This window comes from Mus caroli, unplaced genomic scaffold, assembly GCF_978045245.1.
Source record: "Mus caroli unplaced genomic scaffold, Mus_caroli_1 scaffold_7, whole genome shotgun sequence".
Taxonomy (NCBI): Eukaryota; Metazoa; Chordata; class Mammalia; order Rodentia; family Muridae; genus Mus; species Mus caroli.
The window spans coordinates 118,061,640-118,083,804 of NW_028227262.1; the positions used below are offsets into that span (position 1 = coordinate 118,061,640).

Genomic DNA, 22,165 nt, shown 5'->3' on the forward strand with positions numbered 1-22,165 from the left:
CACTGTTTCTGCTTCTTCTAGCTTCTCCTTTTAAGCTAGCTCCTTCTGCCTAACTCACAATCATAGAAGTTTCTCTCATTTTAAGATTAGACAGCTCATAAGCCTTCCCTGGGTGCCGCATTCTGCGCCCTCCTCCCACCCCACCCCACCATCTACATTGACTAGATGTAGGCATCTGTCCTCTGTTCAGCACCTCCCTGACAATTCATTCTACTTAATGGAAACCACACTGGCTCTTTCATTGCCGGATTCTGTCTCAGCCCTTGCAGCAGGTGACTTGGATGACTCTTTCTCCCTCCATTTGGGGGGAGGGGACTTAGTAACTCCTCAGTCCATCTCTTTTGGCTTAGTAACTCAGCCCCTCCCCCTCTGCAGTCCGGCTGTGAAAGAGGATCTTTTACAGGATCTGACTCAGTCTTTTCTTATCTCCACCGAAACTATCCCCATCAGTCCTGCCTCAACTCCTCCTGTACCCTGATGACTCTCCTGTGGCCGCTCTTGGTCCTGACCTCTGTCCGAGCTCCAGTGTCACAAATGGGACCTCCAGATATGACTCTGACTGTGTCACGGGTCTTTAGCATCAGCACATCTTGTAACTAAACGTTTCTTCCCCCAAATCTGCTTCCTTCCCCACCCTCCAACCCCCCGCATCTCCTCTATTTCAGGAATGCCCCTACTCTCCCCGCCCCCCACAACCTTTGCACCCAGATAGTCCACCTAATAACCAACAGATATCTAGAACCCAGTCATGCCTTTATGCCACAGTACTCCACAGACACAGCCGCTACACCATACCCCACAACCTTATGTCCCCCAAATACCTCCTGTTAGAACCTTCATCTCATTTCTGTCTCTAGTGTTTAAATTCAAGGCCTCCCTGAACCATTAAACTGGCTTCACGTTGTGCTGTGATCCCCCTGAGATTACATCTATCTGCCTACCATTCCAAGTACGCTGGAGCTAGAATGATTGTTTTTACATGGAAAGTTGGTCATTGTCTTAAAGATTTTAGCTGTAGTGACCTTTCTATTGTCAGGTCCTAACACTCTACAAAATAGCTTTCTGCTTGGGGGTGGGTGGGGGTAGGGTGGGGAATCCCTGAAGATCTCAGCTCCCAGGCTCATTTTGACCTCTCTCCTCTGACTCTGAAATGCTCCACCTTTCCTTCTATTGAAGACCTAGCCAGAGTCGCACATCCCTCCTCCTGGAGCCTTCCCTAACCTGAGCTGTGTGCCTTGTTCTCTGCTGCCCACACAGTTCTTGCCACCTGCTAACCGTGTTTGTGTACAGGGATTACTTCTCCCTGAAGAGAGGGGAAGCTATGCCGCCCGTGTGGGGATTCTCAGCGCGGTGCATAATGTCTGGCACACCGCCTGTTACAGTAGTCGGAATAAAAACACACAGGGCATGACTTTGGAGTGAGGTGGGTAATTTAAGCCCCAGTGGAAAGTCATAGAATTATAAAATTTGGCAGTCAAGAATAAAGTGCAGCTTTTATGATAAAATCCAAGCACTTCGTCATCTGTTTACCTGTGTGCATTTTCCCAGGATAAGGCACTATCTTCCAGGTCCTGGATTTCAAGATAAACGGAACACTGCTCTGACCCAGGGTTAGAAAGCCCATTTAACTTTTACGTGGTCCTTTAGACAGGCATCCCTGGTCCTGTTTGCAGGTACAAAGGCACTGAAGGGGTAAGTGAGCGTATTACATCTTAGTAGGAGGCGTAATGGAACAGGGTCTGTTCTACCTCAATAGACATGGCGAATAAGGATCAAAGTGCTTCAGGATGAAGATCAGGAGGACTTACCAGGTCAGCATTTAGGGATGTGGTCAGCTGCATTGTCAAGTTGCTCCTAATAGTGAGGGACTGACAGGGACAAGAAGAATACAATTTTAAACCTCATGCCATAGGTTCCTGTGTTATGGTTCCAAGCTGGCATGCATGTCTGCATCAGTAGATTAGCAAATATATATACATATATACACCTATATACATATATACACACACACATATATATTACATATATTGTTGTACTGCTGTGCTGTTCTGGCCTACTCTGAGGAAGTGAAAAGTAGACATGGAAGATTCTGTGTAAATCTGGGCTGGAGAGATGGCTTAGCGGTTAAGAGCAGTGACGGCTCTTCCAGAGGTCCTGAGTTCAATTCCCAGCAACCACATGGTGGCTCACAACCATCTGTAATGGGATCTGATGCCCTCTTCTGGTGTGTCTGAAGACAGCTACAATGTACTTAATAAATAAAATCTACTATGGGGATGGATGGTCTGGAGTGTAGTTCAATGATAGATTGCTTGCTTAGCATGCACATGGCCTTGGGTTTGGTCACACACACACACACACACACACACACACACACACACACACACAGAGAGAGAGAGAGAGAGAGAGAGAGAGAGAGAGAGAGAGAGAGAGAGAATGTGCACTGAGTTCCAGAAGTATGGTGGACTAGCATCAGTAAAGGGCACACTGCATTGCAGCTACAATCTTGTGTTCCAGGCCAGCAAGCTCACTGTGCAGATGAACCAGGGCTTCAGTCCAGCTGAGAAGAGCACTTTCTGATGGCTTCATTCTGGAAGTAAATTGGGGGTCCTGTCAGTACTGGAGATTGGGAACCACAATTCTGACTTTGCAGTTTTTACTGCAAAAAGTACCCCACTTCCTAAGTCTAGATATTTGCTGTCATTTTTAACTATGTGCGATCTAATAGTGGGGCCAATCTGAAATCATGTGAATGTAAAATGTCTCAGACTTTATGCACGAAGTTAGCATTGATTGTTTTTTGAGTTCGTATCGAAGTTGATTCGCTGAATGAAAGGCATGATTCATCGGAGAGCATACAAAATAAAAATTTCAACCTCAGTTTTGAAAAAGTGTTGCTTGGTTTGAGAAGCAAGCCTTTTGTTGGCACTACTGTCGAGGAGAACAGCACTAAAAAAAAAAAAACAAAAAGACCATCAGACACAAATACACACACACACACACACACACACACACACACACACACACACACACCGGCGTATTCACAGGCAACACCCTCTGTCTTTCCCATACGCAGCGTGGAATACCACGCCAGAACGATCATGCAGAAACTTCCTAGTGAAGACAGCAGGGAAGCTCTTCTCAAACTTGAGACCCGCTACAAGGACGCCCCAACCCTGCTCTTCCTAAGCGGTTTCACGATGAGCCTGCGTGCAGCCCACTTGAGAGGTTCATAAGGTCCACGGTCCTTGGGATCTGGGAACAATCTCTCCACTTAGGCTCATCTGACAGAAAGACTCCGGATTAGTAACCCAGGAGTCATGAGTGACAAATTTTCGCCATCTCCCTTCGGTGTCAGCCTCCCCTCCCCCTTCAGCTTTGTATCCCGAGATGAGAGTGCCACCTCTGCAGGGGACTCCACTGAGTCTGCAGCCCGCAAAGCCTCCCCGCCTCCCCAAACGGGGGTGAATAGGATGCGAGCTTCTTTGTCCTTTCACAGAGTAAACTCGGGTGTATGAGATTCTCCAATTCCGATCTCCCACCTCAGGTCTATGCGTTTCTCACGAGCGAAAGCTGCTTCTTTCATTAAGGCTGTTCAAGGTTCTGACCCTACTCTAAGTGTGTCTCCCAAGCAAGTGTCTCAGCAGCTGTTGGAAGTGTTGTTAGCCCTGTTCTTCCTATGTAAAGAATCAAAGCACGCAGAGTGAGTTAGCCCAAGTAGGGTTTGAGCCCAAGTTGGATTTGACGCCGAGGCCCTTAAATCTCCATTGCTGCTTTTTATTCAGCAATATTATTTCTTATGGCTCAATTACAGTATTACGGGCTCTGTGCAAAGTATTTTTCCAGATTAATCTCAGAAGCAAGGCTACTATTTACCACCTAAGGGATCTTAAACAACTTTTTAAACTATTTTTTTTTTTACTCTATTTTCCTGTCTGCAAAATGAGGCTTAAAAATGTGACTGCCGTGAAGAGCAAGCGAATTAATACGTGCAAAGCACTTAGAACACAGACGCGCACGAATTAAGCGCTGAAATTTTTGCCTTAAAAGAGTCGCATCCATTTGTACATCGGTGGGAGAGGTTAAGAAAAACCTCCGTCCAGATGGTACGGGGCTCATCCCGGAGGACAGACTTGGGGACAGCACGAGATCCAGGCACCTGCTGGGCAGGGGACCTGCTTCCCTGGTTCTGCCGCAGGAAGGCGCTGAGGTCTGGGGGCCTGGAAGGGTCGGTTTTTATCGGAACTTCCAGACTGGGGGGGGGGGGGGCTGTGCCTGCGTGTAAGGGCGGCAGCATTATGGAGGATCCGGGCTGATCCCCTGCAAAAGCAATGTGTAGGACATCAGCGGCATGGATTGATTGTCTGACAGGGTCCCTGGCGCGCGCACAGGCAAGTATACACAGCGTGAGCACAGATTCACAGGCACACACACACACACACACACACACACACACACACACACTGCCCGGGACCAAGTATACACAGCGTGAGCACAGATTCACAGGCGCACACACACACACACACACACACACACACACACACACACACACACACACACACTGCCCGGGACCGCCAGCCCCTGCTCCCCCGCCCGCCGCGCTCCAGGGCGGAGTTTCCTCCTCTGCTTATTGTTCGCAGCCCAGCGCCCGCCCAGCCGCCGCCCCGCCCGACCCCGCCGCCGCTGTGGGCGAGCTCCTGGGGGAGGGGGCGGAGGCCAGCGCGGACGGGACGGGGCGGGAGTCTTCGCAGCAACGTGCGCGGGGCCGCAGAGGCGCAGACACCGCCCCGGCCGCAGACACCTTCGCTCCTCGCTGCTGGCTCCGCGTCCCAGCCCAGCTCTGCGGCAGGCAGGAGAAGCGGCCGGATCGCGACTCCAGAGTTTGCGGCCGTCGCCAGGCCTCCCCGAGCGGCGCCGACGCTCCCGCCGTCCGGACGCGCGACCCTGCGCCAGCGCCGCAGCCACCTGCTCCGAGTCCCCGGGCGAGCACAACCATGCGTCCCACTACGGCGCTCTCCGCGCTGCTGCTGCAGCTGGTGCTGCTACTGTCGCCTCCATCTCTCTCCCAGCAAAATGGTGAGTGGACAGCCGCGGCTCTGCCGGGACCCCTGGTCATTCTCCTCCGCCCCAAGCCTGGTGGGGCTCCTGGGAAGCCGGCTGCACCGCGTGGTCCGACCGCTTTCAGCCTCTCCCGCGTGGCCGCACGCAGAGTCCTGACCTTGGCACCGTCCACGCCCCCTCCAAATTGGAGAACCCCGCAGGTGCGGGGCCAGATCGTGGATTTATCCCTAGTCTTCACTGGTGTAGAGTGAGCCGGAGGTTGTGAGATTGTAAAGGGGGCACTTGGTGGGTTCGTTGGAGATGGGGGGAAACTTTGGGTTGTGGGGAGGTCCCAGATTCCCGAGTGACCACCAGAATGCGATTTCTCTTTCTCGTGTTTGGGGCTACTAGGGGACCGTATTGCGAGGTCGTTGAAACTAAGCAAAGCCACGGGCAGGGAGCACACGAAGGAGCCCCTGAAACTGACCTCAAACCCCTAAATGCCCACGCGTGTAGCGTACTTCTTGTGCAAGTGCTTTTTCTTAAGCCTGTCACGGGACGGGTGGAATAAGCGCTCCTTCCAGGGTCCCAGAGTCTGGTTCAGTGGGGTCCTTGCTTTCATGTTGCCAAAGGACCGAATTCTTTCTCAGAGCATGGCCAGGATGGTGGGCCCCTCCCACCCCTTTGTGTAAACAAGAAATTTCTTTCACAAATGAGGTTTGAGTTGTGTCTTACCTCAGGCACCCATCTCCCATCAGACCCAGCTTGGAGACGATCTCACTACTTTCTTTCTGAAGGTGGAATGTTACTTTCTGTTTGAGAGGTCAGGCAGTGTCTGCAAACATAACCAGAGCAGGTGTCCCAAAGTCCCTGCCAAACAGCTGAGAGACTCAGCCCAGGAGAGAGAGGCAGGTTTCATAAACGGAGTAGCCTATCTTGAGCAGGTAGCTGCAGGGAGAAAGTAGCGAAGGGAGGCTTTCCAGAGTCAGAAGTACAGTGGTGACCGCCCAGGCGGGGAAGGGACTCTGCTCCTGTGGGAGTTAGTGTTGGGGGAATATGATTCTGCAGAACAATGAGAGATGAGATGGCAGGGTGGCGAGGGCTGGTCCTCAGGGAATGGAGGTTTAAACCTCCGGAGGGTGGCCTGCGACTCCAACGTGACCTGGAAGGGAAGAGTACTCCCATTGGGGGAAGGGCCTGTGCTCCTTGAGGAGGGGTGCAGTTTGAGGAAGATGGGAAGAGCTTGGAGGGCCACAGTCTTACAAGGACCGACAAGTCTGTAGAGTGCCCTGGCAACTTCATGGTCTTCACATGCAGTCTTTTGGAGGGGGAGCCCCTAGTACCATTCAAAAGCCAGATGGGCTAGTTAGTCCACAGTGATCCAATCTTATAGAAGCCAAGCTTGGAGAAGATACAGGCTAAAGGGAGATCCCTGGAAGCCATCAGTGAACTGCTCCCAACCTGGTCCCTGGACATCAAGGTTGGGCTTCTTGTCTGGCACCTGAGAACTGCCTAGGAACGATGCCTGCTGAGGGGCCCTGTCCAGACTCTACCACAGGGACAGTTCATAGTCAGAGATCAATATGCTCGAACAAATGTGTCCAGAAACCTGGCCTTGTTCCAAACAGCAAGTCTCTTAGCACCACTGAGCCCTGGATACTGAAATCCTGAAATGTCATTTTCATAGTATGTGGCAATATAGAGACGTTCTTTGACAGTGTTTGGTGGCGAGGAGGAATGGTTACACTGACAGCAAATTGATTATGATGACGATGATGGTGGTGAATTGTATCCAGGTCAAAAAAGGCTTAGGGGGCAAACCTGGGGTTGGGTTGTGGTGGTTTTACACCCTCCTGTCATCAGCCATACCCCCCCACCCCCACCCCCAGCGCCCCTCAGCTGGTGGAATTCTATGATGAGATGCAAAACTGTAGGCTTCCAGGGCAGGTCTCTGTAACACAGGGATTATCCCAACAGGTCTCCTGCTTTCCTCCTAAACTGGTGGTTTGAGCTCACCCTGGAGGTAAACAGCCTTTATCCTGGGGTCCTTCCTGGGCTTTTCCTTTGCCACAGGGCAAGTCAGGCCTTTGCTCTCCACTTTCCTATCTGTAAAGTAGGATGGAGGAACAGAAGGGGACCTCTGTTTTCACTGTTGTGGATGTCTTGACTTCCATGTTCCTTGGCTGTTGAAAAGAGAGACCTATTTAGGCCTCTCTGGATGATAGCTGTTTGAGGGATGAATCCTGGGCAGGAGACAGATGGGTTGACATGGTGGAAACTCTCTGACTGGGCCCCACACTTGCATGCCTGTGGACTTTTCAAGCCTAGGCTTCCTACTGAAGTGATCACAAACCTGCTTCATAGGTTGTCTTTCATCTGATGAACAATGGTAAGGGTAACAGATTTAACATTGTAGCCAAAGCACTGGTACTGCGGTGAATTGAATGGGTGTATTGGGTGCTTGATGGGCTTGAGACGTCCTGAGCTTTGGGATTCTGCTGCTGTTACCCAGTGGTCCTGGACGAGTGACTTGCTTCCCAGAGGCTAGGGGCTGCTGTCTTAATGAGCCCAGTGAAGAGCTTCCTGGAGTGTTTTCGTATGGAGATTTTAAAATAAAAGAGGATCTGCAGGGGGTGGGAGAGCTGTTCCTAGGGTCACTAAGCTAAGATGAATTGTAAGGTGTAAGGGAGAAGCAGGCTTGGGGATGGGAGCCACTCTGGGGGGGGGGGGTTGAGGCGGGATCTGTGAGGAATTCTATAGGGGAGGGAGCCAGCCACTTGCCTGAAGGGAAGGTTCCACAAGTAGGGAGGGGGTAGGGGTTTTCTGACAAGATTCACTCTGAGGTGTGCATCAACAGAGGTAGCCTGACTGCGAAAGGCACAGAGGCTTCAGGTGGGGTGTGGCCTTCCAGGGAGGGACAGAGACCAGCAGTTTAAAGTCCTCAGGAGGTTACACTGAGAAGTGTGGAATGTTAGACTCAGGTGAAGAGAGCCTGCCAGTCAGCCTCTTCCTGGGGCCTCTCCATCCACCCGGAGGAGACTTACCTTTGGAAGCTGAGGGGGAGGGACCATGGGGTTAGAGTCCCCTGGGGAGGAGGCTGCTGAATGGGTTATCTCTTGAGCCTGGGCTCCATAGCCTGCTGTGCCTCTCCACACGTAGATCCTTTAGAGAACCTAGAGAACCAGGATCTTGTGCTGAGCACGTGATCCTTGGATGCAGACCGGAAAGGGAATCCCAGCAGCATCAATGTCTACCTAGTGGACTCCCTTTCCAGTTGTGTACTGGGAACCGGTCTCTGCTCCAGCCAGTGCTGCTCTCCACAGCTGGAGACAGGCCTGAGCTGGCCTGGAGACCCAGCAGACCTAGGTCCGGACGACTTTCAGCTCTGGGCTCTGTACTTCTTTGTGCCCAGAGTGTCTGAGGCAGGGCAAGGAAGGAGTTCAGTTGGTATGGTTTCCTATCACAGCCTGTTCCCAGAAACATTGATGGACGAGTCTTTCTGTCGTGTGTGTCTCATCCGCTTGTGAGGCTGTGACAGATCCAAGGAAGTGTCAGATCTGGGATCCTGACTCCCGGGGCCACAGAAGACTAAGTATGTTCAAATGGATGTGGTGGAGCATGTCCTTAATCCTAGCATTCAGAAGTGAGGGGATCCCTGAGTCCCAGGCCAGCTACATAGTGGGATCATGTCTCAAACAAAACAAAACAAAGCAAAACAAAACAAAACACAAAAACAAAAACTTTCAAGAAAATAATCTACTCAAAAGATACATTATGGGGTGGGGACAGACTTGAACTCTCAGTTCAGCTCCTAGCACTGAATAAACCCAGCATAATGGCACAAGTCTATAATCCAAGCACTTGGGCCGATGGAGTTGAAAGTCATTGGTTTCCTAGGAAACTGGAGGTCAACCTGAGATACATAAGACCCTATCTCAGAAAGCACAACATTGTAAGGAGCTGCTTGTGTTCAGCAATGCTTGAGATAAAGTTCCTTTAGGTAGCAGCCCACTGCTTACTCAAAGAGGAATCCAGGAACTGGGGATGGAGTTCAAGGACCACAGAGAGTGAGCATAGCCGCACACCTGTAATCCTGGTATTTGGGAGGTGGCCGGGAGGAGAATGGTAAATCCTAGGTCAGCCTAGGCTACAGGAGACCCCATCTCAAAGTGAAAAAATGTTAATAACGGAATCTAATTGCCCAAGGGTAGTTTCTATACCATCTCTGCATAACTGTCCAAGGGCTGAGAGCCATCTGGAACTTACCTGCCAGAGCTCACGTATTTTTCAGATGAGAGGTGTAGACCAAGGAGGTGGAATATTGCCTCTTTCTGGGTGTTCCCAAAGGCTTGGCAAAGACACCTGTGGATCGGTGTGTGGCTGTAGAACTGAATTCAGCCTTTTTGGTGCCATATCTCTTCTGGGGACTGGAGGAATTTAGTAAAGGTTGACAAATTTACCTTTAACCAATTCTGACCCTTCCTGTCTGCCATTAAGGTAACTTACGCTTGGTGTTATCTGGCCAATCAATGCCAGACAGAACTTCTAAGTACAGTCACAAAGCGGGCAGCCTGAGTTGTGGTTGTGTGTGCCAGTGTCCCCAGCGAGCCTGAGAGCTCCTATGGCATCCACAGCGTTCAGCCAGTAGCCGCAATAAAAGGGTGGTCAAAGAAGAGCTCACTGCGGGGTGTGTGTGTGGGGGGGGGGGGGGAGTGGCCTCATCTCCCGGAATCTGAGACATAGGCCCATCAATATAGTCACTGTGTTGGTCTCTGGGCCACCAGTTCTTCCTTTCCTTCTTCTGTCCCTACCCTCTCAGCACACACTACCACTACCCTCTCTCTTCCTTCGTACCCTCACCCCCTCAGGTCAGCCACCTCGCACTTCCCTAGGGCCAGGGTGCAGGGTGGCACCCCGTCCGCCAATTGTCATAGCCGGAAAGCTACATGCCTCAACCCAAGGGTAGGGAATTGTGAGGACTGGCTGATCTAGGCTTGCGTTCAGCCCCACAATGGGGTGCTGGAGGACCCCCTCCCAAGAACCAGGCCCCTGAGGGCTTTGGGACAACCAGGGGCCTATGGCTGTGTGAGTTCAAACCTTGAAACTGACTGGTCAGGGTAGTCAGGGCAATACTGTGACACGGCCCAGGCATTCTGTGATCTCTAAGTATACAGCCGACGTCTGAGGCTTCCACTATGAAGCTCAAACCCACAGAACTTAGCCTGAGCTGCAAGGCTTTTGAGACTCCCGACTAACTTGGTGGCCCTGCTGCTCTCTGAGAGAGTCCCCACAAGTGTCACAGCGGCTGAAGCTGGAGGAGCACAGGCTCGCCACTGGGTAGCCTCTATTTCTGTCCATTCCGGAGGCACTGGTACAAAGCCTTAGAGACAGTCGATCGCCTAACCATGTCTTTCCTCAGTCATGCTCAGGCTCCCGATTCTTACTTCAAAGCTTCTTTTTTTTTTTTTAGACAGTTTCACGGAACTCCAGCTGGCCTGGGACTCTCCTGTGTAGGCTTGATTGTCTTATGCTCCTGCCTCCACCTCTAGGTGTGTATCAATGTGACCAACAGTTTACACAGTGCTGGAGATCGAATGCACAGGCTTCATGCATGCTAGACTAGCATTCTTCCAAAGGACCCACACCCTGCCCAAGTGTCACCTTCTTGAGAGAGCTTTCCAGGACATATAACCCCCCCACACACACCATTTCCTTGCCCTTGATGTTCTCTCTTGTGGAATGCTCCCCCCCCTCGCCCCCCCTCTAGGTCAGCATTTTTCGACCTTTCACAGGGGTTGCATATCAGACATCCTGCATATCAGATATTTACAATTCATAACAGTAGCAAAATTATACTTGTGAAGTAGCAACAAAAATAATTTTATGGTGAGAGGTCACCACAGCTTGAGGAACTGTATTCAGGGGTGTTAAGAAACACTGGGCTACACTGTATCATAAGGGCAGAAACTTTGTTAGTACTGTAGCCACAGTCTCTAGAAAAGTCCCTGGCCTGTAGTAGATGCTCAATAAAAACTTGCTGAGTGAGTGAGTCTTGTGTCCCAGCTCTGTCCCCTCCACTCCTGACCTGAGTCCAGATGGGTGGAGGTGGCAGGCAGGAGTTGGCCAGGGAGCTTTGAGAAACAGACAAGTGAGCATCAACCGGAACAGGGAGACTCCCAGGAGGAGAGCCACAGGAGTTGAGCAGCCTCCTGTCTCCTATGTGGCTGTGTGATCCTCACTCTAAAAGTCTTTCAGTGGAGACAGCATCTAAGACAAGTTAAGTTGCTCTCATTTTGGAATTTCGGAGTACTGCAGTGTTGGTTCTGCCCTCCTTAGCTCACAGCCCTACGGTCCATGATAGGATTCTGCCTATCAGGAAAAAAGGAAGAAGTAAGAACAGCGCTGTAGCTCCTCCTTTGAAGGTATCTACCCAAAACTACACCTGACTTTTCCAGGAGCATTTTGCTGACCTGAAGTCGCTGATATCTAACAACAAGAGAATCAGGAAGGGGGGGGGTGTTTTCCTTCAGAAAGAGTAACTTTTATTTGACCCAAAATAGTTACGTTATAAAGAAGCAGAGAGGGGCTAGTGAGATTGTTCAGTGGGTAAGAGCACCCGAATGCTCTTCCGAAGGTCCAGAGTTCAAATCCCAGCAACCACATGGTGGCTCACAACCATCTGTAACGAGGTCTGGCGCCCTCTTCTGGAGTGTCTGAAGATAGCTACAGTGTACTTACATATAATAAATAAATAAATCTTTAAAAAAAAAAAAAAGAAGCAGAGATGGGTACAGGGGTAGGTGCCTGGCAAGTTCTACTGGAGTGCTTGTTTGTGGCCGCCTCAGGCTGCTTGTGGCTTTAGTCAGCCCTCCTTTCCCTGACACGTCAGGGTCCATCTGTGCAGAAGGGAAAGAGAACTAATTGGTTTCTCCATGGCCTGAGGCATGGATACCTCTGACCTCAGTGCAGTCTGAAGTCTGGAGAGTCTAGGTGTGTAGGGTATTGAGGGAGAAGTACCTTTGAAGACAGAGAAACCAGTTCCCCCATCCAGGCTCCTCTGCACTCCAGTGGCCAGGCCACTGAGCCAGTTCTGAAATTTCCCATGAGCTGCAAGGCAGGCAGAGGGGAGGACCTAGGTTCCCACAATGGCCTTGGGATAGGATCGGAATCTCTCTGCATGCATGTGCTTGAGTAGAGTACACACACTCAGACACCCCCCCCCCACACACACACACACAACTTCCCCTCATGTTTTTATGGATACATGTATTGGCAGAGGGCAGCATCCTCTTAGGAGTCCAGCACCAAACTGTACCTAGGTAGGCACACCAGTGGCTTCAGGAAAACATTGACAAAATGGCAAAAGATGAGGAGAGCGCCCCCTAGGGTCTTTGTCTAGGTGAGAAACAGCTGAGGTCAATGAGGTCAAAGCCTGGTAGAGGGACTCTGGGGCTACCAAGAGCTTGGGGTGGGGGTGGGGGATATATCTGAAAGAATGCTAAGGGTTTTCTTATCGTTTCCATCTGAGTTTGTGTCTATCCATTGAGCATAACTGCATTTGTCTGTTCCACGTGGGAGTTCCTTTGAGAAAACTGTTTCACCGTCAGAGAAAGGTAAATGGAGACATCCTGATACAATGTCCCAGACTTTGGAGTCACAGGTTTGAGATTTAGCTTCCCCTTTGCGTCTCCCATGCTAGCCCTTGACCTTGGATTTGCTCCTTGGCCTTGTTTTCCAGTCAGTATAATGAACCCATTCCCCAACATTACTGGTCAAATAGAGTCACAGAAGTGGTGTGTGGCAAAGCATAAGTATGTCCCTTTTCCAAGGGACAGTCCTAGCCTGTTGTAGGAGGTAATTAAATAGACCGAACTCCTGGCGTCTTCCACCCATGGGAACTTCATAAAGTCAAGCTTTGTCCTTCAAGGCTAAGGTGACCATCTCATGGCCACCGCTTGATGAGCCCCAGATGAGAGTGTTCAGAGGAACTTGGCTTAGTAGGTGCTCTGGATTCTAGACCCTGCCTTCCTGGTTCCCACGCAAATGTTTCTCACCCCAGCCTGGGCAGTGGGTGCTCTTCTCACCCTTAGGTGTTACTGTCAATACGGGTTTTCCTGGAGCCACAGATGTGCTGACCCTGGGAGCCCTCAAGGCTGTGGTCTGGGCTCTCATGGCCTCTCTCCTACCAGGAAGAGAGGACATGTGATTGGCTGATGTTTTTTTTCCCTGGCCAGTCCTGCTGCATATCTATCTGCCAGCTCCCTTTTTTGGTTCCACCAGCAGGTTTCTTCCTGGTGTCAACCCACCCTACGCAGACTCCAGTGATACGGGCTGCCATCTAAGCATGGTGTGGTTGGTGGTGGGCTTCTGGGCTTCCCGCTCTATATTTTCCTACTCTAGCGATGGCCTGGGGCAGGTAGAGAATGGGAAGGAAGATTTACAATGTTGCAGCCCTCCTGCTTGAGAGCCTGCGGCGGTGGGCTAGGGAAGTGGTTGTTTTCCTACAAAGCAGGGAAGAAGGAGAAAGGGAGAAAGACAGTCGGGGCACCATTGCATGCCTCAGTTTACCCAAATGGTAAGTCATGGCAAGCATCATAGGGGACTGTGTTTGTACTTTCACAGTGCATGAAGCAAGCTGCTTACCAAACTGTTTGGAAAGAACACTATTCAAGATTGAATAGGCTGTCTCTCAGTGAAGGCTTGGCCAGTGGGTTAAATACATGTCCTATGATTAAAAGGGAAACCATGGTGCAAAGATGGAGAAATGCCACTCACTCTTCCCCTTCATTGAGGCTCAGTTCCAATCAGTCAATCAATCAATCAATCCCCCTCCCTCCCTTCATCACTCACTACCACCCACCCCCCACCCCACCCACCCACCCCACCCCCGGTTTTTTGAGACAGGGTTTCTCTTTGTAGCCTTGTGCTGTCCTGGAACTTGCTGTGTAGACCAGGCTGCCCTTGAACTCAGAGAAACACCTGCCTTTGCCTCTGAGTGCCGGGACTAAAGGTGTGCACTGCCCTAGCTGGTTCTAAACACAGACTCATATTGTAGTATTGAATAGAAAAATATCTGTTTCTCTTTTAAGAGGACAAGTATACTGCTGAGTTATAGGTACAGTGAGACCCTGTCTCAGAACACACACACACACACACACACACACACACACACACAGTCGGAGAAAGAGGAGAACATGTATTTTCTGAAGTACTCAGGCTTCCGCGGGACATCTGGGGATAGGCAGTGTCTCCACTGGCTGTCTTCAGTGTTAGTTCCAGACAATCTCTAAAGACCTGGGACACACTGCAAAGTCATCAGTGAAAACACTTTGACCTAGGGGTGGCAAAAGAGAAAATGAAACCCCAGAGACCTCTTCCAGAGGGTTTCTAGGAAATCATGTGGGAAACCAGGCTTTTGAAGGTGCTTGAGCCAGGTACATGGGATCAAGTTGAGTTCATAAGCCTTGCAGCTCTCTGTGGGTGTTAGCCAGGCTTGCTCCTTAGCAGACTGGGACTTAAAAGGAGTTGTGGGGGGTCAGGGATGCAGTTCAGTGGGCAGAGATCTTGCTGGGCACACAGCCCTAGGTTTGATCCTCATTACCACATAAGCCCAGCAGCACACATCTACCTGGCTGAGAGGGTATATACCTGTAATCCCAGCGCTGCGGAGGTGGAGACAGGAGAATCACAAGTTCAGAGTCATCCTTAACTATATAGAGTTTGAAGATAGCGGAGTCTGCATGAGACCTTGTCAAAAAACCAACCAAACAAAAAAATCATAAAGCAAGCAAACAAAAACTGGGTTTGGGGACCCTTGCTTCTGGTGTTTGATCTTTTGAGTTCCCTGCTGGCCAACCGTTTTTTCTGGTTGCTCTTGGCTCCACTCCCCGCCCCCTTGCCTCTTACCCCAATTCCTGTAACACCTCCTGGGTACCTCAGGTCCCAGGTGTCAGAGGGGAGGAGACATTCTGGAGCAAGGGGACATGCTGTAGAGCTGGCTAAGCAGGACTCAGGCTAAGCCAAACGGTAACCACTGGGAGCCACTGGCTGGCATTAGCTTTTCCAGTTGCAGCTGTCCCCTATGTTACACCCCCAATTGAGGCAATGGCAAGGAGTATCCCCTTGCTTAATTAAACAGGTTCAGTTCCCACCCTAGCCTGAGTGCAGACAAAGTGCAGTGTGTCCCCTGTCTCCCTTCCTTGCATGGTTGGGTCGTAGTCCAGCTAGGAGCACCCCACACTTGCTTCTCATTGTGAGGCCACCCTGGTTCTGGTTTTGTAGCTTCAGAGGTCTGGGCTTCCTGGGGTGGGGTTGGGGGTAGGCACTGAGGCAGGGCATTTTCTGAGTTTATCCTCTCAAGCTCTGGGAGAACCTGAGAGTTCTGTCCTGTGTGCTCACAGAGCATGCACAGTGATAGATTCCAGGACCCCTTAGGACAATCACAACGACATGGCAGCCACAGCTCTCCCTCTGTAGCTATAGCTATGGCTGCCTACGTGTGCTGCTCCAGTATATGTGGCAGAGAGGCATGGTTGGCAAGGGGAATAAGGAGAGATGGATCATGGGAGCTCACGATTGCACCATGGAGCAGGGAGAAAGGAAGACTGGCTTGTGGTAGAGGCTGTTCCACATGGACGGACAGACAGTGTGAAGTCTCCTGCTGGCCTCGGTTTTCTCATCTGCAAATAAGGCACCCGTGGAGTAGCTCCTGGTGGCCTTTTCAATTTGCTTCGACTCAACTGATGATTTGACTTCATGTGTGGATATACCCAAGGAGGGGGACCTAGGAACATGCCGTATTGATACTCTGACCTGCTGTGAATGCCTTCAGGGGAAGTGTCTTAAAGGCAGTGGCCTGTTTAGGACAGTCTGGGATGCTGCCAACCCCTGGGTCACAGTGGAGGACACAAGTGCCTGACCATAGGCCCAGCTGGGACCAGGCTCAAAGGGATGTCGAGAAAAGCTGAGGACCTGCTTTGTGCTGTTGGCCACTCTGGGATAGAGGAATCTTGGTGTGGAGCTGTCTCCACTTTCCAAATGGGATCAGGAGATGGGAGAGTGGTAGTGACTTTTCGAGTCATAGCCCTTGTGGTTTTGGATTAGCCTGAGTGGCGTCACACAGGTGAGCCATGGAATAAGCCTGGCCTGGCTATCTAGCTGGGCTCTGCAGCTACTTACAGGGAAGCAAACTGGAAATGCAAGAGAGCAAAGACAGAGGTGAGGATGGGAGTGTGTGTGTGTGTGTGTGTGTGTGTGTGTGTGTGTGTATGTGTATGTGTGTGTGTGTGCGCACACGCGTGTGGGATTCTGGAAAGGGATAGAACCTTCCCTACCCACCTCAAGGCAAACTTCAAAAGCCAGCGCGGGTGATGTAAGACAGCCTAGCCCTTGCCATGATTGGGGAAACCTCAGAAGGAACGTTCAGTGCAGCTCCCGATTCCTAGAAAAGGCAAGGCTGCAAACAACCCCCGTCCCATGTATGCATTGTGTGCTCGCACACCCACTCTCAAAGAAGACCAGACTCTGTGCACTCCGGTGGGTGGTCGCACTTTCCCCTCCTGGGTCCAGCTGATATTCGCTTTCTTATTTTTTGCTTCAGGAAGCATCAGTTGGGGTGCTGACAAAGCCACGCCTTAACAAAATGTTTCCCCCCACACACCTCTCTGCCCCAACCAAGCACAGGGGTGGGAAAGGTGTAACGGTGAGAATTATTCTTCAGCCAGAAGCTCATGGGTGTCTTTCCTGGAAGAGGGACGTCTGCAGCACAGAACACACAAAGCTGGGAAATCTGGAAAGCGACACTTGAGGTCACTTGTGGTCACTTGTGGTCATGACCCCTGGCTTCCACCTGATGAAAGGCAGTCATTCCCAGGGAAATTCACAGGCTCCATTTCACAGACGGAACTTTCAATCTGGTTCCCAGAGGCGACTGTTCCACAGCTGGGGATGCAGGACTTCCCTCTGGCTTCATGCCTTTGTTTGTGGCAGGCCAAGAGTGGAGGCTGGTCCCTGGCAGAGGATTCCGGGGGCCACTTCGAAACTGTACGCATCTGGCTATGTTCACGGGACGGGGAGGCGGCGTGGGAATGATACCGCGCCCCCTCAGAAAAATATTTACCGAGGTTGTTTTTGACCGAGCTGTGAAGGGAAGCGTGGAGTGCCAAATGCGCAGGCGCTTTGCCTCTGGAAGCGGCTAATGTGGAATGTGCAGGGTCGAGTACTAGGCGCTCTACTGGGAGGAGCCAGCACCACAATGAGCCAATACCACAGAGCCCCACACCACAGTCGAAGAACTAGTGTTCTTACGCAACGCAACGAGTGTTGCATAGCCCTCTGGTCCCCCTGGGTTGCCTGGGTTCCAGTCCAGGTTCCTCACCTGACTGAGAGACGAATCTCACTGAGCCACCCAAGTCTGTCGTCTGTTTCTTCTTATTGATACAAGGGAAACAAAGTCATAAAGCAATGGCCCGACTGGTATAGAAAGGCTGTGTCTGGCCAAGGTGAGAAAGCTTTAGTAAATAAACCTTGGTAGTTAAGTTTAAGAGGTCGGCTTTACGGTTTGTTTTTTTTTGTTGTTGTTGTTTTGTTTTGTTTCCTGCATAGCCCTGGCTGTCCTAGAACTTGTTCTGTAGACCAGGTTGGCCTCGAACTCAGAGATCTGCCTACCTCTGCCTCCTGAGTGCTGGGACTAAAGGTGTGTACCACCACTGCCTGACAAGAGGTAGACAGGCTTTACACTAGGGGGATGCATGGAAAACTGTACTGAGAGAGAGAGAGAGAGAGAGAGAGAGAGAGAGAGAGAGAGAGAGAGAGAGAGAGAGAGAGAGAACGAGAACATACACCCACACCTCTGCCTTGGTGTCTCCGTGGTCACAGGTATATCAAGACACAGACATTGCAAGACGGATCATGCACTGGTATCCGAGGTACACAGTACGGTGTTTGATCTGGCCCCTCTTGCCTCCTGTCTCTGTGGATTTGAAAGTCTTTTGTTGCTTTTCTCAAGGTATATACTTGTTCAGTCTTTCTCCTCTCTCTCTCTCTCTCTCTCTCTCTCTCTCTCTCTCTCTCTCTCTCTCTCTCTCTCTCTGTGTCTCCCTCTCCCCCCCCCCCATCTTTTGTTTGTTCATTTTGACCCATGATTGTCAGACAGGAAATCCAGGCTCTGGGAGACCCCTGCCCACGTAAATCTCAGGCCTTCCCTGGCTTGCTCTGTGGTGCCCATTGAAACTGTGCTGTGACAGGGTGAAGGGCTCCCTTGGGAAACACTTTTTCCAGGTGCTGCTGTCTTCTGTTGTGGCTTTGTCCAGCAACCTGTGTTGGCAGTGGGGGAGGGGGGTGAACAAGGCAGCTGGGCCTCACCTCTGTCCCTGCCCACCACTGGCAGTGGACAGGCTGCTCCTGGGCACCTTGCCCAGACCGACTGACTGGGATTCACATGGCCAGTAGCTGCCAAGGGATTAGGAGGCCCTGTGAGGGTGCTGTTGAAGGACGCTAATGGCTCGCTCATTCCTCCTCAGGAAGAGCCCTGCCCCTTCCCTTCTCCAGGTAGCTGGGCAGGCTGGCATCCTTAAATGAAGCTCCCAGTAGAGACAGGGCAGCTGTGACTGGTAGGGAAGCAGAGGTGTGTGTGGGGGGGGCAGAGGGAGCAGCTGTGGGCAGCTTCACAGGTAGCAGCAGGGTAGAGCTGGGCACAGGATGACATTCCAGGCTCTCTTCTTACCCTCCTCTCTGAGTCACAGAATGTTCCTAAGATTCCTGCTGAGGGCTCAAGGGTAGAGCTGAGTGAGATCTGGGCCTTGATCTCCCCGGAGAAGCGCCAAGTGGTTGGGACACTGCTTACGCTGGGCCTCTCTGAGTTTTATCAGAAGAGATGGGAGAGAGCACTGAGCTGTGACCCTAGCTAGCTTGGTCCCTTACCCTCTGTGCCTTCTGTGCAAACAGGGTTGTTCAGCTTCTGAGTCAGCCCTAGAACAGGCTGCTGGCTCCAGAGAGTGATTCCCCTGTCCTCACCACCGAGTGACAGCCAGAGAGAGGGTGGTGTGCAGAGCCGAGTGGAGTGGCCACGTAGAGAAGACCTGACTCGGGCTGCGGGTGTACGTGGGAATGGGAGCCCCTGGTTCCGTTCTTCTATCCAGATCTCAGTAACGGGCCCAGCCAGCCCTGTCACCAAGCTGCCTCACGTGCACACAGATGTTCATGGGACACAGCCTGAGTGTGCATGGCACTGCAGTTCACAGCAGCCTGAAGTAAGCTGGAAATGATGGAGCCAATTGGCAGCAGTAGGATTGTCCCAAGCCAGGCCTGCTCACCTGTCCTTAATAAGCTAACAAAAAGTGGAAGGAAGGCAGAGAAAGACTTTATTGTGGCCACACTGGAAGGGGTGGACAAAGACATTCAGCAAACTCCCAAGTCCATCTTTGGGGTTCTGAAGTGAAGGGACAAAGATGTACACACCTACATGGTGCTGGTCCCCACTGACCCATCACTGGACTTCAGTCGTCCTGCAAGATGCTGACAAGTTACTGAGCTATGAGATTTCCCTGGGAGACAAGTTCTTCCCCTGGCTGGTGCCTTGCCCTTCTTCCAGCCTCCACTCCCTGGGGAAATTCCCATTTCTCCATTGTTTGGATAGTTTGATGGATTGAGAGACAAGTATGTCTTTAGACTAGCTTAATTTCGGTCAGACCCAGTACAGGATGCATGCAAATAAGGAGTGTGTGGACTGCACAGTGAGACTCTGTAAGGGAAGTTAACAATCTCAAACCATCAAGTGCCAAGTGGTAGTGGTGGTGGAGAAAGAGGAGGAGGAGGAGGAGAAAGAGGAGGAGGAGATGGTGGTGGTGGTAGTGGCAGTGATGGTGGAGGTGATACTGGTGGTGGTAAATTCAAAAAGGCACAATGTGGCTGTAGGTACAGTTTGGTCACAAAGTGCCTCACAAGCAGGTGTGACGTCCTGATTGTGAGATCTGATGTGATCTTAATCCCCACTCTCGTGTGTGTGTGTGTGTGTGTGTGTGTGTGTGTGTATACGTGTGCATGTGTGTTGTGTCGATATGCCAAGGTATTCTAATTACATCATGTTGTTAAGCCGTGTGGCACATCGTACTGCACACTCAACTGCACACCTTTCAACGCTGGGAGCAGTGGACCTAGAGACAGGTCTCTTAGAGGTGGCTCCTCCACCACCAGGCGAGGAAGGGTTGTCACTGCCCACTCATTATAAGACAGCCAGGCCAAATGGATCACTTCTTGGCCAGTCAAGCCTCTCTTCCCCAAATTGTTCCCTGGAGTCAAATCCCTGTCCTGGACACCTGAATGTGTCTCGGTTGGGGTTCTCATGGACATGGGAGAAAAAGAAGAATCTGGCCTGGCGAGAAATTACAGCACACAGGAGGACTCTGCTTGTGATGGGAGATTGGTGTGAGGAGGGAGCCTTCTGGACTGGTGGGTTCAAGGACACTCGAGGGTTGAGAAAGCTGCTGCAGACATGAGGATGACACTCCTGAGCCAGCCAGGTCTGCATGGCTGAAGCTTGGCTAACAGTTCCTAGTAGACCTCTCTCCTGCCAGTTAACATGACATCGGAAAGCCGGAAGCCAGGCACCTCCATGGGACAGTTTAAAAAAAAAAAAACAAAAAACCCAAAATGTATTCTTCTCTCATGCAACACATCTTGGGTATGGCCTCCTCCCTCCGATCCTCCAAGTCCCTTCCCCCACCGTGCCTCTCCCCCAGATTCACTGTTCCCCCCTTTTCCTTCAGAAAGGAGCAGGCCTTGCAAACATTAGGTGGAGCTTGGTGAACCCCTCTGAATAGAGAGAGGAAGGATTGTAGGAGCCAGCGGGGTCGAGGACTCCAGGAGAACACAGGCAGGGCTCATAGGGGTGCACAGAGACAGATTCGACATTCGCGGAGTATGCATGGGTCAGCACTGGGTCCTCTGCATACATGCTATGGTTGTTCACCTTGGGGCGTTTGGGGGACTCATAACAGTGGGAGTGGGGGGTGCCTCTGACTCTTTTGCCAGTTCTTACGACTCTTCCTCCTACTGGGTTGCCTTGTCCAGCCTTAAAATGAGTGGGAGAGTTTTTCAAATAAGGAGGAAGAGGCTATGGTAAAGCTGTCCTGGGACCCACACCACCAGGTTCCAGTCACCTCTTCTGGAGAGAAGGGAAGTGGAAAGTAAGTTGGGTATAGTGACCTGGTGGAGCGCTGGCTGACTGTACCCATCGCTGATGCCAGCTAGCACTGACAGTCCCTTGAGAGTCAGGATGTATGGCGCCTGTTGGCACCTTCCCTGGAATACACTAGGTGTATACAGGTGTCTGGGCTGCAAGGTGAATGGGCACAGTCCCTCCCTGCAAAGCAGTAGGGAGTGTTGTTGTTGGTAACAGCCATACAGAGGGGAAGAGTCCTACAAGGTCCCATCACGACACCAGTCCCCTAGGTCTGCTGCTGAGCTGTAGAACTTCAGGCCTGTAAACCAATCTTGACTTCTCCTTTTTTGGTGGTAGGTAACAGGTTGGTTGTTTTTCTCAGGGGTTGAGTGTGTATTTTCTGTGTTTGTATGAGAGGCTTTGGCTCTGCTTCTAATTGCAGGCATCCGAGTGAACCGTGAGGCTCTAGGGAAATCATAGAACAGGATTTGTAGCTGGATGAAAACACAAGCGTCAATCCCCAGACCCAGGAGAAAAAGCACATCAAAGGCCAACCAATAAATGCTTGGCTGCATGCAGTTGTAAATAAAGTTTTATTGGGACACAGCCATGCTTAATTAATTTACAATATCATCTCGGGTTGCCTTTGGGCTCACCCTGGACAGAGTTGAGCATTCGTGGGAAAGACTTTGGGACTCAGAGAAGCCTTTGCTTTCCTCTTTTGCATATCACTGTGTCATAGTGGCCTAGCCCCTCATCTGGAGCCCTTCTTTACAGCAGACACATCCCCCTTCCAATTTTAACTTGTCCCCTCCCAAGAGCAGTGTGTGTGGGGGGAGGACACTGTGGATTCCCCTCCCTCCACTTGCTTAGGGTGGTGCAGATGTGAGGGATGAAGGCAAAGGTGGTGTGCACAGCTCTGTAGCAGGAAATAGGTAGGGGCAAAACTGAGGTCTGGAAGTTGGA

The 22,165-nt window shown here is 51.2% G+C and overlaps 1 protein-coding gene across 1 annotated transcript in view; it reads left to right on the top strand.

The window, feature by feature from the left end:
* Positions 1-4,661: 4,661 nt before the first annotated feature.
* The window catches only part of Podxl (podocalyxin like), a 42,286-nt gene continuing 24,782 nt past the window's right edge, over positions 4,662-22,165 (top strand). The window contains exon 1 of the mRNA XM_021165444.3: positions 4,662-5,076. Within this exon, the coding sequence (XP_021021103.1) occupies positions 4,995-5,076 (82 nt within the window). The 5' untranslated portion in view covers positions 4,662-4,994. The remainder of the gene's footprint in view (positions 5,077-22,165) is intronic.